The 13,940-nt window shown below is 30.7% G+C and overlaps 2 protein-coding genes across 2 annotated transcripts; one reads left to right on the plus strand and one right to left on the minus strand.

Moving 5' to 3' along the window:
* Positions 1 to 11,039: 11,039 nt before the first annotated feature.
* LOC115707287 (TPD1 protein homolog 1) lies at positions 11,040 to 12,386 on the plus strand. The gene has a single exon (XM_061116655.1). The coding sequence runs from the start codon at positions 11,184 to 11,186 to the stop codon at positions 11,508 to 11,510; it is 327 nt and encodes a 108-aa protein (XP_060972638.1). The 5' UTR covers positions 11,040 to 11,183; the 3' UTR covers positions 11,511 to 12,386.
* On the minus strand, positions 11,643 to 12,507 carry LOC115707286 (uncharacterized). The gene has a single exon (XM_030635198.2). The coding sequence runs from the start codon at positions 12,357 to 12,359 to the stop codon at positions 11,736 to 11,738; it is 624 nt and encodes a 207-aa protein (XP_030491058.2). The 5' UTR covers positions 12,360 to 12,507; the 3' UTR covers positions 11,643 to 11,735.
* Positions 12,508 to 13,940: the final 1,433 nt, after the last annotated feature.

Here is a 13,940-nt window from a genome sequence, read left to right on the forward strand (position 1 = left end):
TACATTGGAAGTTTGCTCAACAAATGATGAACTCAATTTGGTGAATAAAGAAACATCCATCCTCAATGATGAAATTATTGAAGATCAAATCACAGTCAAGGATGTGGATGGTCATGAGGAAACTGAACAACCAATTGAGAGGTTATTTGAGAAAAGCAAGAAAGAGGTGCCATTGGTGGTAGAAGAATCACTTGTAGTTGTTGATTTGAGGTTGTCAACACCACTATATTATGAACCACCAATGGACCCTTATTTTCCACTAATGCCGCATTCTCCATATTGTATTCTCTTTGAGTTACCAAAGGCTTCTCCCCAAGCACATCATCCAAAGTCTTATGCTGTTGGTGCTGACTTTTGTTCAAACTCATCGCTTGCCAAGCTTGAAGGCGAGTACAACAATAATTTTCAAGTTGTCTTGCATGACGCTTATTACGGGCGTCAACCGCTTGTTGATGTAGTGCGCAGGTAAGTATCTCTCAACCACAATTTTATTTTAACACATTGGGGACAATGTCATATTTAGTTTGGGGGGAGAGATTTAAAAATTTTATTTTTTGCACTTTAATTTTCTGTGTTAGTTTTTTTTTTTCTGTTTTAGTTAAGGATGGCAATAAGCTAAAAGATAATCGTGTGCTGCTCTTTAATGTAATGTGCTCTGAAATTGCAAAATAACTGTGTGCTTAATTCTGTTAACTCTTTGGATTAGTTTGGATGCTTAGGAACCTGTGTTTATCTGTAAATACTCAATCTGTGAAAATTGTTATAATTGTTTTACGATGGGTTGTGGTAAGATTGACAGGATAGCTTAGAACTTGCATGCTTATTCTCTTGAGACGAAATCCTTGATAGTGTTCAATTGGAATATGATTTAGGCATTTGTTGGATAGTTTGAGCCTTTCAAGCCTACCGTAATAAGATGTATCCATAGTTAACCTTTTGAGCCTAAACCTATTATGTTTTTCACCCATCGATTTGAAAAATTGCAACCACACTATTAATTTTTCTTCACCATGTTATCCATGATATCATAAGCTACATAATTAGTTTGGGGGAGGAGAAACATTTAGTGTGAGGAAATAGTGAGAGGGAGAAAAAAAACTTGTAAGATTGAGAAGAGGAAAATTGTGTAATTCAATGTCACTGAAAAAAAAAATGAAATATGATGAAAAGAAAAACACAATAAAAAAAGTAAAAATATGTGTGAAAGAACAAAAAAAGAAAAAAAAATTCAGTGATGTTGAAAAATAATAGAGATGTCTTCTATCAATCTTGGTAAATTCGGGAATATTATGGGATCTTAGAAAAAGAAAAGTAAGAAGCTTGTGGGTTCTATTGTGTGCTTATGATATCTTGAGCCAAAAATTGTCTTTTGCCTATCCCTGAATATCTGAGCCATATTACCTAAAGCCTTGAAAAGACCTAAGGATTCCAAAGAATGTTGTCAACATTAGTGGAGAAAGGTAAGCATGCAAGCTTATGAATTATCGGGCTGTGGAACTGTTGGAAAGAGTAAAGCTTTTATAACAATGTTTCACATTTGAATAAATTTCTGCAGATATACATAGTGTTATAAACTGAGCATCTAAATTAATTGTTAGAGTTGGTAGAATTGAAATTCTAGTTCGCGCAATAGAAGAGTACAACACATGAGGCAGTAGTATTATGATTATCTGATAGCGTAGTTAGTAGTTAGTTTTTAGTTTTTTTTTATCTTACTCGAGGGCGAGTAAGAATCTAGTTTGGGGGAATTTGTTAGGCCAAAATTAGTCTAAGTTTCGGGTTATATTTTCGGTTAGTTTTCACTCTTTGTTTCTAGTTTTAGGGCTATTTTACGCTTGATTCTTTTGTTTCAGGTCCTTGGGTGTTTAAAGAAAGTATGTACAAGAATTTAGGAAAAGTGGTGAAAGAATCGAGAAGAAAAACCAAAGTTTGTGTTCTCCTGGGCCGCGACTGGGAACATGCCACCGCGATCGCGGAGGAACATGCGCGCCGCGACGGAACCGGCAGAGAGGATCTCGAAGTTTCAAAGCGAACCCGTCGCGACGGGCTTTGCCGATTGCGACGGGGACCCCAATGACGGATTTTTGGCGTTCGTAATTTCACGAATTTTAAAGATGAGAATTGGTTTAAATAGTGAGTGGTTCGTGAAAATTGTGGATGATTCGAATTAGAACCCTAGAAACAAAGAAGGAGGCTAGAAGAGCGGCTTCGTGGCGACCGGATCAATCTTTCAACTAGTTCTTTCTCTTCTCTTTAATTTTTCTATGCTATTTTCTGTTTCAATGTTAATTATGGATTTGATTATGGATGTTTTGAACTAAACTCCTATTTAGGGAGAATGATGAATGTTGTTTAAGTTTTTCCTAGTTAATGATTAATTGTCATTCCTCCATCTTGATTGTGAATACTATTCATATTTGTGTTTAATTTCCATGTGCAAGATTGATCACCTTTTACATGTTTTATGATCTCAATTCGAAATCTAAAAAGTGAGAATTGAGAATGCTAAAATTGGATAGTCTAGGTTTTGATGTGAAACGAAAGTATTTACATAGCCTTTGTGACATTTAGATTATTGCTTAATGCTGATTTCATGTTAATTTAATTAAGAGATTAATTAGAGAGCATGAGATTTAGAACCTAGAAGATCTGAAAAGAGCTAGGTTAATTTATAATCTGTCATTCACTTCAAGAGAAGGATAGCAATTAGACATTAACATTGGTAACTTAACAACAGGATTCGTCTCCCTATTCTCTCATCTTGATTAATATTCACTTGTTTCTTTAAGTTTCTTGAATTTCTTTCTTCCTTTTTCAATCATAAATACTTTTGATTTGCCAAATAGAATTATACGTATAGTTTAGTAGTAATTAATCCAATTCCCTGTGGTTCGACCTCACTTGCGTGAGTATACTACTTGATTGCGTGCACTTGCGTAGTAATTAATAATTTTCGCAACATATTCACATATATAGTTGTACTATTTTTATAATCTCATTGGGTATATATGGGTTTTGACTTTTCAAAAGGCACTTAAAAACGATTTAGTTCAATATATATGAATTATATGTATGTATAAATGATCACGTCGCTCGTATCATTCGAACCAACTTACATATTGAACTAAATGACATTTTCGTAGCATTTGTCTAAGCCATATATTCTTTTGAGATTTTTTTTTGAATCGTTTTGTGGAATAAGTGTATTCCGGATGAAGGTATCCATTTTAATTTTGTAGAATGAATACATTTTTTTTATGAGAGCATCCATTTTATTTGCAGAATGAGAGTATTCTATGGATGAGAACATCTATTTTACTTGTGGAATAAGAGTATTCCATAGATGATGGCATCTTTTGATTTTGTGGAATGAGAGCATCCCTTGGATGAGGGCATCCATAAATTTAATGGAATGAGAGCATTCCATAAATTTAAATTTAGTGGAATAAGGGTATTCCATGGATGAGAGTATCCATAAATTTAATGGAATGAGGGCATTCCATAAATTTAAATTTAGTGGAATAAGGGTATTCCATGGATGAGAGCATCCAATTTTTTGGTGGAATGAGGGTATTCCATGGATAAGGGCATCCTTTTTCATTTACAGAATGAGGGCATTCCATAAATGAGTAGAGAAAAGAACAAATACAAAGTAAAAGAAAGAGAGGGTGAGAGAAAGAGGAATGCATGCACTCTTACCCTTGAAGACCTTGAATACTTGGAAGAACAACAATGGCAGTGATTTTTTTTATCTCTTTCTCTCTGTTTTCTTTCTCTATTTTTTTTCTTTGCAAAATGCAATACTCTCCTCCCTCCCTTTTGTCTGATTTTCTTCTTTTTTATAAACTCTTGATTTTCTTCTTTTTTATAAACTCTATTTTTTTTACGTTATGTGAAAAGTGATAAGAGTGGGATGTGAAAAGTGATAAGAGTGGGAAGTGGGAAGTTAGAGAGAAAAGTGTATCTATATTATTATTTATTAATAATAATATATATATATTTTCTCTTTTTTTTTCTGACCAATTTTTTTATTTTTTTTTTTTTGTTATTCTCTTTACTTGTTTTATTAATAATGGAATAAAATAGAATCGTTTTAAAAAAAAACGATTCAATGCCGTGCACTGTAGACAAACCCTCAATTTGCAGTCATAGTTGCTGCCTCCTTGGAGCATTAACCACTTCATATATCCATTTTTGCTGCCTCCTTGGAGGTGCTCTAATAGGTATAGAATAGAAGAAGGAATAGAATATGTATAGTGTGAGTGTTGTTGAAAGGGAACAAAGGACATGGGAGGAGTAATGCATGGTAGAAAGCGAGCCACTTATTCCCGCCGCTTATTAAAAAGCCCTCATACACTATATGCTACCTTTTTGGGGCTCACTTTCAAATCTAGATGACTCTATTTCTATACTATGTGTTTCAAATCTTTCTCTGCATTAACTTCAACTATAATCGCAAGGGGATTTCAGTGATTTTTCTAATTTTCTCTTGGTTTTAGGGGGAGTTGATCTTCGTTGTGTTGGCAGCTTTTTTACCTGACAAATAATGGCAAGTTTTTCGCATTGATACATATTTGAAAAAGTATGAAAAGATAATTGAGACGCTATAGAAGAAATTTAAAAAGATTAGACAAAATTGAAAAGATATATGGATTACAGAAATAAAATATATCTTATCTGAATTATTTTAAGTGACTATTATATATCAAATTCGGTCACATGCTTTAAGAGCCAAAAAAAAAAGTAGTTTAAGAAAATAAAAAACAAATAGTCTAAATGCGCTTAAATATGAAGAAATCGAATTTAGTCTCTGAATAAGTGCAGTAAATGAACCCTAATCTAATGGTCTAAAAATAGGTAAAAATAATGTCAAAAAATATGTCCATTAAACCCATCCTAAGACATATTTATTATCTATTTAATATATGTTAATAATTATAGTTCAATATTAGTTTAGTATTTAATAACTGTTCTCACTAGAAGACACAATTTTGGATGTTGAAAAAGGGAGAATATTTGAAGTTAGTGAGCTTTACAACTCTTTTCTTACCCCTTATGCTAAAGTTGATAATTATAAAATGATTTGGTATAGATTATCTATACCAAAACATAGATTTATTCTTTGGCAAAATTCTCATAATAACTTATTAACTAAAGATCACCTGTTGGCAAGAGGTAATATATTATGATGATTTCTATTAGCTGTCCAGTTTGTGAGGTTGGTGATGACTGTTCTTTTTCCAAGCATTTTATGTGTGCTATCCATTCTTGGCTTGACAATGCTATTTGGCACAAGTAGTCTTACCTGGATTGGCTTTTGTGGTTGAATGATAATCGTGATCGTACGTAGTCAGCTTCATATATAGGGTTGTTGTGGCTACTTGCGCAACATCAGTTTATTTGGTGGAATCGTAATGCTTGTATCTTCGAGCAAAAGGTCTTCTTGATTTCTCATGTGCATAATTTGATTAGAGTCACACTTAAAGCTAGATTATTACTTGTTAATAGGAGGAATATCTTTAAGAAAAACCAACAAATTTTTAATTTTATTTGTAATAACATGTAAGTAATCTCTCTTTTGTTGTTTTGCGGGTGCTAATTAATTTTTGTAGCATTTGTTTTGTTTTGATTAATGAAAATTTATCTTTTACTAAAAAAATATTAAATATAAATCACTTATAAACAACCAATCATGGTAGTGGCTAACTTTTGTTCACACTTCAGAGTCATATACTGGTCTATCTTAAAAGCAATTAGTTTGGTGATAAGAAAAATAGTTGATGTTTTTAGATGTGATTTAATACTTTAATTACAATTTATTTTATATGGGACAATACAGTATCTATAATAATTTTCAACCCAAAGCTTGTTAGAAGAAAAAAAAAAAGTATCATACACTACAATTAAATTTTCAACTGTTTAAATTACTACTTATTAGTTAAGACGCATGCAGTAATAAATATATATAATTTAAAATATAGGAATATTGTAACTATGGTAAGAGAAGATGTTAAGAGCTAGCAACTATACGAGAATGCTTTATTTACTATTAGACTTTTTTTTAAGTAGCTGGCAATTATAGCAGGCTAGACGTTTATATTAGCACTGGAAGTAGAAGCTAATATATAATTAATTAAAAAAAGATCACGCACACGGTTCAGGGGGCAGAGCATCATTACGATATGACCCCAGTAGCCAAAGCCACCTTAATTAGTTTCCTGCTTTTCTGCTCAGGTTTAGGAAAGGTTAGTTGGACTTCATTACTATGCATGTCTTTATTATCGATCACATCATGATCAACTATCAAAGTTTCTTTTGCTCTTGTTTATTTAAATTCATCACATCAACGTAAAAGCATAATTTTTCAATTTAATTTTTTTTTATAATTATATATGTTATAATTTTTTTATTTTACTTAACTTTCTTAAAAACTTACATATAATTTTAAATAAATACAACCTATACAATTATAAAATATAATTAATTAAGAAAAGCTCTTTTTTATACTAAAACAAATAAAGAATGAATCCAACAATCTAAGTGCATGTTTGGCATCATAACTAAAAAACTCTTTTTTGTTTTTAAAAATAGAAAATTATTTTTTGAAAATAATTTGGCTCGTTTAGCCTTATTTTTCTGAAATATTTTCTGAAAACAGTTTTCAGAAAACAAAGTTACAAAAAACAAGAATCTTGAAAACAATAAAATGTTGTTTTCTGTTTTAAAAACTAATTTACTTTTAGTCAATATTGTATTTAAAAAATACTAACCAAACATGACTTATTTTTAAAAACTTCAAAACTATTTTTTGTTCTCATTTCTAAAAACAATTTTTTGAAAACAAAAAACAATACCAAACATGCTCTAAATTTTTTAGAAAGTGTATTATAGTTTTTTTTTTCTTATTCTAAAAATCCTTACATTCCAAACCTAGTAGCTTATAATGAATTATTAATTGTACTGATTTTACAGTATCAAAATAATGCATGATGCATCATTGTTAACATGGTCCATGTATAAATCTGTAATTATAACTACTTTTGCAAATAAATTATTTTCTTTTCTTTAGTTATATTTAATTTAAAGCCTTTTTTCTTGGAAGATGATCTAGGAAAGGAATCATTTTTTCTGAACCAGCCCCCTTATGGTCTACGCACAAATTTAGTCAGCCATTGAGTCAAACACTCAGAATTTAATGCTTTCTAATAAATAATTTAACGATAATAAATGTTTTCCCATGCAAAAGCAATATGGCAGCCCTAAAATAAGCTAAATCTTTTTTTGCTCAAAGGCCGCACCAGACCAGTGGCCAAGATGGCAATTTTATTTGCAATGCTCTTTTCGTTAGTATAATATAATATTTAATTTTATATCTTTTGGGTTAAAACGATTAATTATACGTACGAGAAATACTAAAAAACACAAGTAGTACCTAGTTATTTTCTGTGTCATTATCGCTATAGTTTAATTAAGTATCGAGTTCCATATATAATTCAATGTAATAATTTTTAAAAATATAGCTAATCAATCACAATGCGACATGTCTAGAGATGTTAAGTACTACTGGTGCCCAATAACAACTCCTTAAAGACATTCCAAAGTGATGTTAATTTAGTACAATAAAACCTTTATCTAAACACTAAAACAATATCAATGTATACTTTCTTAATACGAGACTTAAAAATATATAACTAATTATAATTTAAAAGTTATTCTTATTTATAGATTATATAAATTAAAATTTGATTTTTTTATAATAAATTAGAGGATTATAGATTATTTTTAATAGAGTATTCTTAAATAGATGTTATACTTATACTGTATTATACTAATCACTAAAAATAATAATGTAGTAGAGTATTATACACTATTAAAACATTACTAGAGGACCTTAAGGTGCTCACCACTAGAGATGGAAATTTATACCGCGGGAATGGGTAACCGCGGGGACCCGCCCCTAATGGGGCGGGGATTTCCCATCTTGGTGGTTAATGGGGCGGTGGTGGGGGACAATTTCAATACCCGAAGCGGGGATGGGGCGGGGATAATACTATCCGCACCATATCCGACCCCGATATAGATATATATAATTTCATTTTTATTCTTAACATATATATAGTATATATATCTTTGATAATCAAAATTATCATCCATAATCAAAATTATATATCATATGCTTAAATTATGAAGATCTAATGACGATAGTGAACTGATAATCATTGTGGATTACATGTGTATAAATATTTTCTTCTCGATTCTTAATTTCATCTTTGTTTACTTTTTAATTTGTTGGGAGGCTTGAGAGGTATGAGACTATGGTCCTATACTTGGATTATGATTTTTTGTTTTGTTTTTTCAAACTTTAAGATATATTTAGTTTTTATTTTCTACTAGGTTATGCTTTTTTTAGGTAAGTTTATCTTTTATCTTCCATGAATTATGAATGCATAATAAATATTTGTGAGAATATTAGTTTAATTTATTTTTTTCAATTATTTTAATTATTTTTTTCATTTTACCTTAATGGATACCCGATGGATTCCCCATAACCGATGGGTATTCCCCTACCCCGAATCCGTTGGTTATTAGACGGGGATGGGGCGGGGATGGGGGTATAAATAGGTAGCGGGGATGGGGGCGGAGATTGCATTCCCCGTACATTAACCGCCCAATTTCCATCTCTACTCACCACCACACTTATATAGCACATTTTGAGTGGTCAACGGTTTGTTATATTATTTATTAAATTAAAATGTATGAGACTTGATATTTATTTGCACAAATAACAATATATCCTAGGATATTTGTAATTAAATATTTAGTAACAATTTAATTTGTTGGATATTTGTAATTAAATATTCAGTTCAAATTAATTTATTAATTAGGGTAAATTGCGGCATAAATACTTAATGTTTTAGATTTTATACACTTAAATACTTTATCTTTACTTTTGGAGGCAAAAATACCAATGTTATAATTCTCTTACACCTATTACACTACTACTTCTATTAACTAATAATAAATATGGACACATAGAGGACCAGATGCATTACATTTATTTATTTTATTTTAAAATTTAATATTCTTAAAATTAAATGCTACTTATTTTAAAAAAAATAAATAAAAGAGATGCAATACCAAATTACCATAACTGAGTGAACTACTGCACTATATGTAAAAATTATTATAAGAATTGTTTTTTTAAAACAAGTAGCATTTAGTTTCTGATATTAAGAATTTTAAATTTTAAAATAATAAAAAAATATATAATGCATCTGCACCCTCCACATGTCTATATTTATAAGTTAACGGAAGTGATAGTAATGGAGGTAAAAAAATTGTAACATTAAGTATTTTTATCTCTAAAAATAAACATAAGATATTTAAGTATATAAAATCTGAAACATTAGCAGTATTAGTTATTTATGCCGCAAATTAGCATGTTAATTATAATGAAATAGTATGACGGACTATTTCCAAGGTATAATTCTCTTTAATGTATTAGGCTCGATAAAAAAGATTCAGGGTCACATTTAAACCGATCGATTGACCAATATATATTATATACGTACAACTACGTTCTCTTCCACACTATAGATCTGAGCTCATTTGTCTACTGCTTTCCTTTTCTTCCATCATAAACTCCTCGTTCGTGCACTTTTTTTGGCACCTCAAAATGACAAAATCTATCTAAAATAATCACAATAATCCAACTAATACTTTCCGCTCAAAGGTTCACTCCCTTTAGGAGCTAGCATTCAGCTGTATTCAAGTACTTCTCTCTCTCTCTCTCTCTCTCTCTCTCTCTCTCTCTCTCTCTCTCTCTCTCTCTCTCTCTCTCTCTCTCTCTCTCTCTCTCTCTCTCTCTCTCTCTCTCTCTCTCTCTCTCTCTCTCTCAGGTAGTGTAAAGCTCCATTGAAAGCTGTTTTCATGTATACTAAAATGTGGTATATATATGCAGGTGAACTATATATAAATATAGTTAAGATCATCGAAGGTAATTGCTACGTACGTGATCATGAGAGGTGCACTAAGAAGCCCTGTTAGTGACCCAAGAGTTTTTGTAGTCTCTTGTGGTCTGATGTTTACTTTCTTATGTGGTATGTACTACCTAATTCTTATATTTCTCCTTATGCATGTGGATATACAGCATGGAGTATATAATTGTATACTATGCATATTCATGTGTTTTCTAAATTTGAAATCTCTCTGTACGTGTCAATGTCACGCAGTGACGGAGTTGTTTGAGTTTAAAGCAACGAGTACAGGAGAAACTGGCATTAATAAACAGGTCATTTTCAAGGAAATTAGTAGCAACAGTACTGGCCTCAACAGGAAGCTATTACACTCGGCCAGTAACAGTAAGATCTCATTTCTTCAAGTCTTGAAACTTAAAAGCTTATTATCTTCTTTTTCCTTTTCTAATTTTAAAAAAGAAACAAAAATCTCTTTTATTTCTTTGCACTTTTAAATTGGTATGTGAATTAATGAACACTACGTGAGAAATCGTTAATATCTAATTAAACATGCAAATAATGCTAACGGAAGGAACTACACATTGTTTTAAAATCAACCTCTTTACAAAAAATGCCAATTCAAAGTCGCAATCGAGTTTACATTTTCTGTTACTGCTATTATCAATTTTTTATTGACATAATAAATGGAACAAAAACTAGGAAAATTCTAAAATTCTTAAAAAAAAAAAAACTAGGAAAATTCTAAAAAAAAAAAAGACGTCCAAATACAGAGAGAAAAATGAGAAAATATTTTTCTATGTATATTTGGACCAAATTATTTTTCTTTTTTGAACAATTACCCTTATTTTAATTTTACAATTACAATTTTTTTCCCTTCCCTCTTGCACATTTTAAATTTACCAAATATGAATGAGGTATCTTTTGCACTCTAATTTCCTATCTCTCTCCCTTTCAATTTTCTAATTACTTTGAACACAATTTAATGAATAGAATGTAAAACTTAGACAGTTGTTTGGTGTATTTTAAATTTATTACCCAAGACTTAAATGCTAGAATGATACATACTTGTGCCAATTAGTCTATAGAGTCACACCTACCGCTTCCACCATTAATGCAAGGGAGGCTCCGTCTCGGTAGTTAAAGCAGTTTAATAAACAAAACAAAATCTAAAACTTGGTGGTTGAACTTGACACAGATGGAGTTGACATGGATCGTATTTCTTCAAGTACATGCTCAAAAGATGACATTGCAATCTTCCAAGGGTCAACAGCCCCACTTCCTAATGGGATTCCCTCCTACGCAGTTCAGATCCTAAACGCCCGCAATTCAGGCTGCAGCATCTCCCACATTCATGTCAAATGTGGATGGTTTAGCTCTGTCCGTTTGATCAATCCTACAATTTTCAGGAGAATTTACTATGATGATTGCCTAGTCAACAATGGTCAGCCTCTTGGCCCCGGCGAAACACTCTCATTCCAGTATGCCAATAGTTTCCCTTATGCTCTCTCTGTTTCATCTGTCGTTTGTTGCTGAACTTATTTGCCTTTCCTTTTCGTTTTTGCCTTTTTTTTTTGTTTTGTTTAATGAAATGTATAATATATAGTGAAATCTTAATAATAGTTGTCCTATATTTTCACTAAGGCTATATGTATCTAAGCAATAAAATTAAAAGGCAAAATTGACAGCTCTGATATTATTAAACTTTATGTTTTTGCTAGTATTGAAAATTAAAACAGAAAACAAGATAAGCCTAGCTAATTAATAACTATAATCATAAGAAAAATCAGTGACACCAACCATAGCAGAAACCACTTGGGAAACTAGGTAGAATCCTCCCCCAAGAATGGCCAAAATGAGAATTGCAGAAATGGGATTTTTCAATAACTCAAATATAGGCAAGAAGATGGTGTATAGAGCTCCAGTACTGACAGTGAGAGCATAAAGTGCATATCTTCTTACGTTGTCCCAAAACTCTTCAGCCAGTGGCCCTTCTGGACCTAAAGCTAATGCCTTTTGGTCATCCAATCCCATCAGAAACAGCAGAACTCCAACAGAAACCGCCCCAACTATTAAAGACCTTGAATAGTCTATCTCATTTGTACAAACATGAGCCATATTTTGACCCTTTGACAAATTTTGGCATCTGGGGTCAACTTCTTGGATTAAAATTGTATTGTTGATGATATCATCTGATTTGGCTGTGCATTGTGGCGCAGTGTGTCTCTGAATGGTAATACTAACTTTTGAAAGCAAAGATGAGGCAGCGCGTGGATTTGTGTGGTACTTTTGGTGTGAGATTGGGAAGAGTGGTGGACGAATTGAGATAGAATTGGTAAGATTGGTGCACCTGAGAAGGTTGAATTGGGATTTCAAGCTACACATTTTGACCCTCAGCAGATTAATGAGCTCACTGTTCTGTTTTGGTACAATGCGGTGTCATACCATCAGATTAGCTTTTTTTAGTTTGTGGCTGCTATTTGCTGCTCTTTTCATATCCTTATCTTGTTTTCAATTGCCTAAATGAGGTCCAAATGTAGGTGAAATTCACTTTTGACTTTTCAGTCATGTTAAGTATATCATCTAATTTCACTCACAACGCCCAACCGTATACAGTATCAGAATTGAATTCCTGTACAAAATATCAAAATTAGAATTTATTGTATCCATCGTGTGAAATTACCCCTCCTAAAAAAAGTATTTTTAATTTATATTTGTAAACTCTATAAATTTGAGTATTTATATGGGTAAATACTGCATTCCCGTTTGGTACGCGAAATTTGGATTGGATACGCGCTAATTTATTCAATCCAATGTTTGGGCAAGTATTACTGATGCAGATAACTAATCCAATTAACTTCATCTGTCTGGGATTATTTATCCCATCCAGCAGGGTGGGATAAATAATCCCATGTGAGATTTTTTTTTTATCGTTTTTTAATTTAAATTTTATTAATATATTTTAAATTTAATAAGAATTTCAAGGAAATAATTATCACACATTTATTTATACATTTTTTTTATCAAAAACTTATTCATTAAAATTAGTGAAAATGTATAATTTTGAATTATTATACATAAGTTTTTAAAATTTAGAATATTATTAATTAAATAATAGTTACTTAAATTGATTCTAAGAAAAAAAAATATGACAATAAAATTATATATTATTTTTAAATTACTAAAAAATTTATATAAATATTTTAAAAAATTAATATTTATATTAAATTAGTGTTTAAGATAAACAATTTTATATTATTCAAGTATTTTTATTTTACTATTTTAATTATTTATCAAATAAAAAATATGACAAAATATTTTATTATATGTTTATGATATATTCTTAATTATATATGATATATTATTATTTTTTTGCTACGAATTATTTATTTATATTTATTTATTATTATATATTTTAATTTTAATTTATTATTATATATTTTTATTTAATTTAAGGTTTTTTTTTCTAAAAGGAAATAAATAAAATAGTCCAGTCCATTCTTAAACCAAACACAGGATTACTTTCAGCATAATCCAATCTTGTCCAGTCCAGTCCAATCCTTTTCAGTCCAATCCAGTCCAATCCTGCGTACCAAACGAGCCCCATAAGTATTCAATGTTTTAAGTTTGTAAGCGGCATAAATTTAATATTTATTTTTAGCAGCATAAGTAGCCAATGTTTGTAAAACTGTAATTTCCTTCCAATTTCGTCAGTACAGACTCTCTTTTGAATTTATTAAAAAAACATTTGGAAGTAACTGATACATAACTTTATCTAGATCCAATGATCTAAAATTTAGGTTTTATATGTGTCTTATTTAAGACAATAATAGTCTGCACTGACAAAATTAGAGAAAAATTACAATTTTACAAACATTGGTTACTTATGGCGCTAAAAATAAACATTGGGTTTATGCCGCTTACAAACATAAAACCTGATATTTATGTCACTATTTACCTTATTTA

This window comes from Cannabis sativa, chromosome 1 (assembly GCF_029168945.1).
Source record: "Cannabis sativa cultivar Pink pepper isolate KNU-18-1 chromosome 1, ASM2916894v1, whole genome shotgun sequence".
Classification (NCBI taxonomy): Eukaryota; Viridiplantae; Streptophyta; class Magnoliopsida; order Rosales; family Cannabaceae; genus Cannabis; species Cannabis sativa.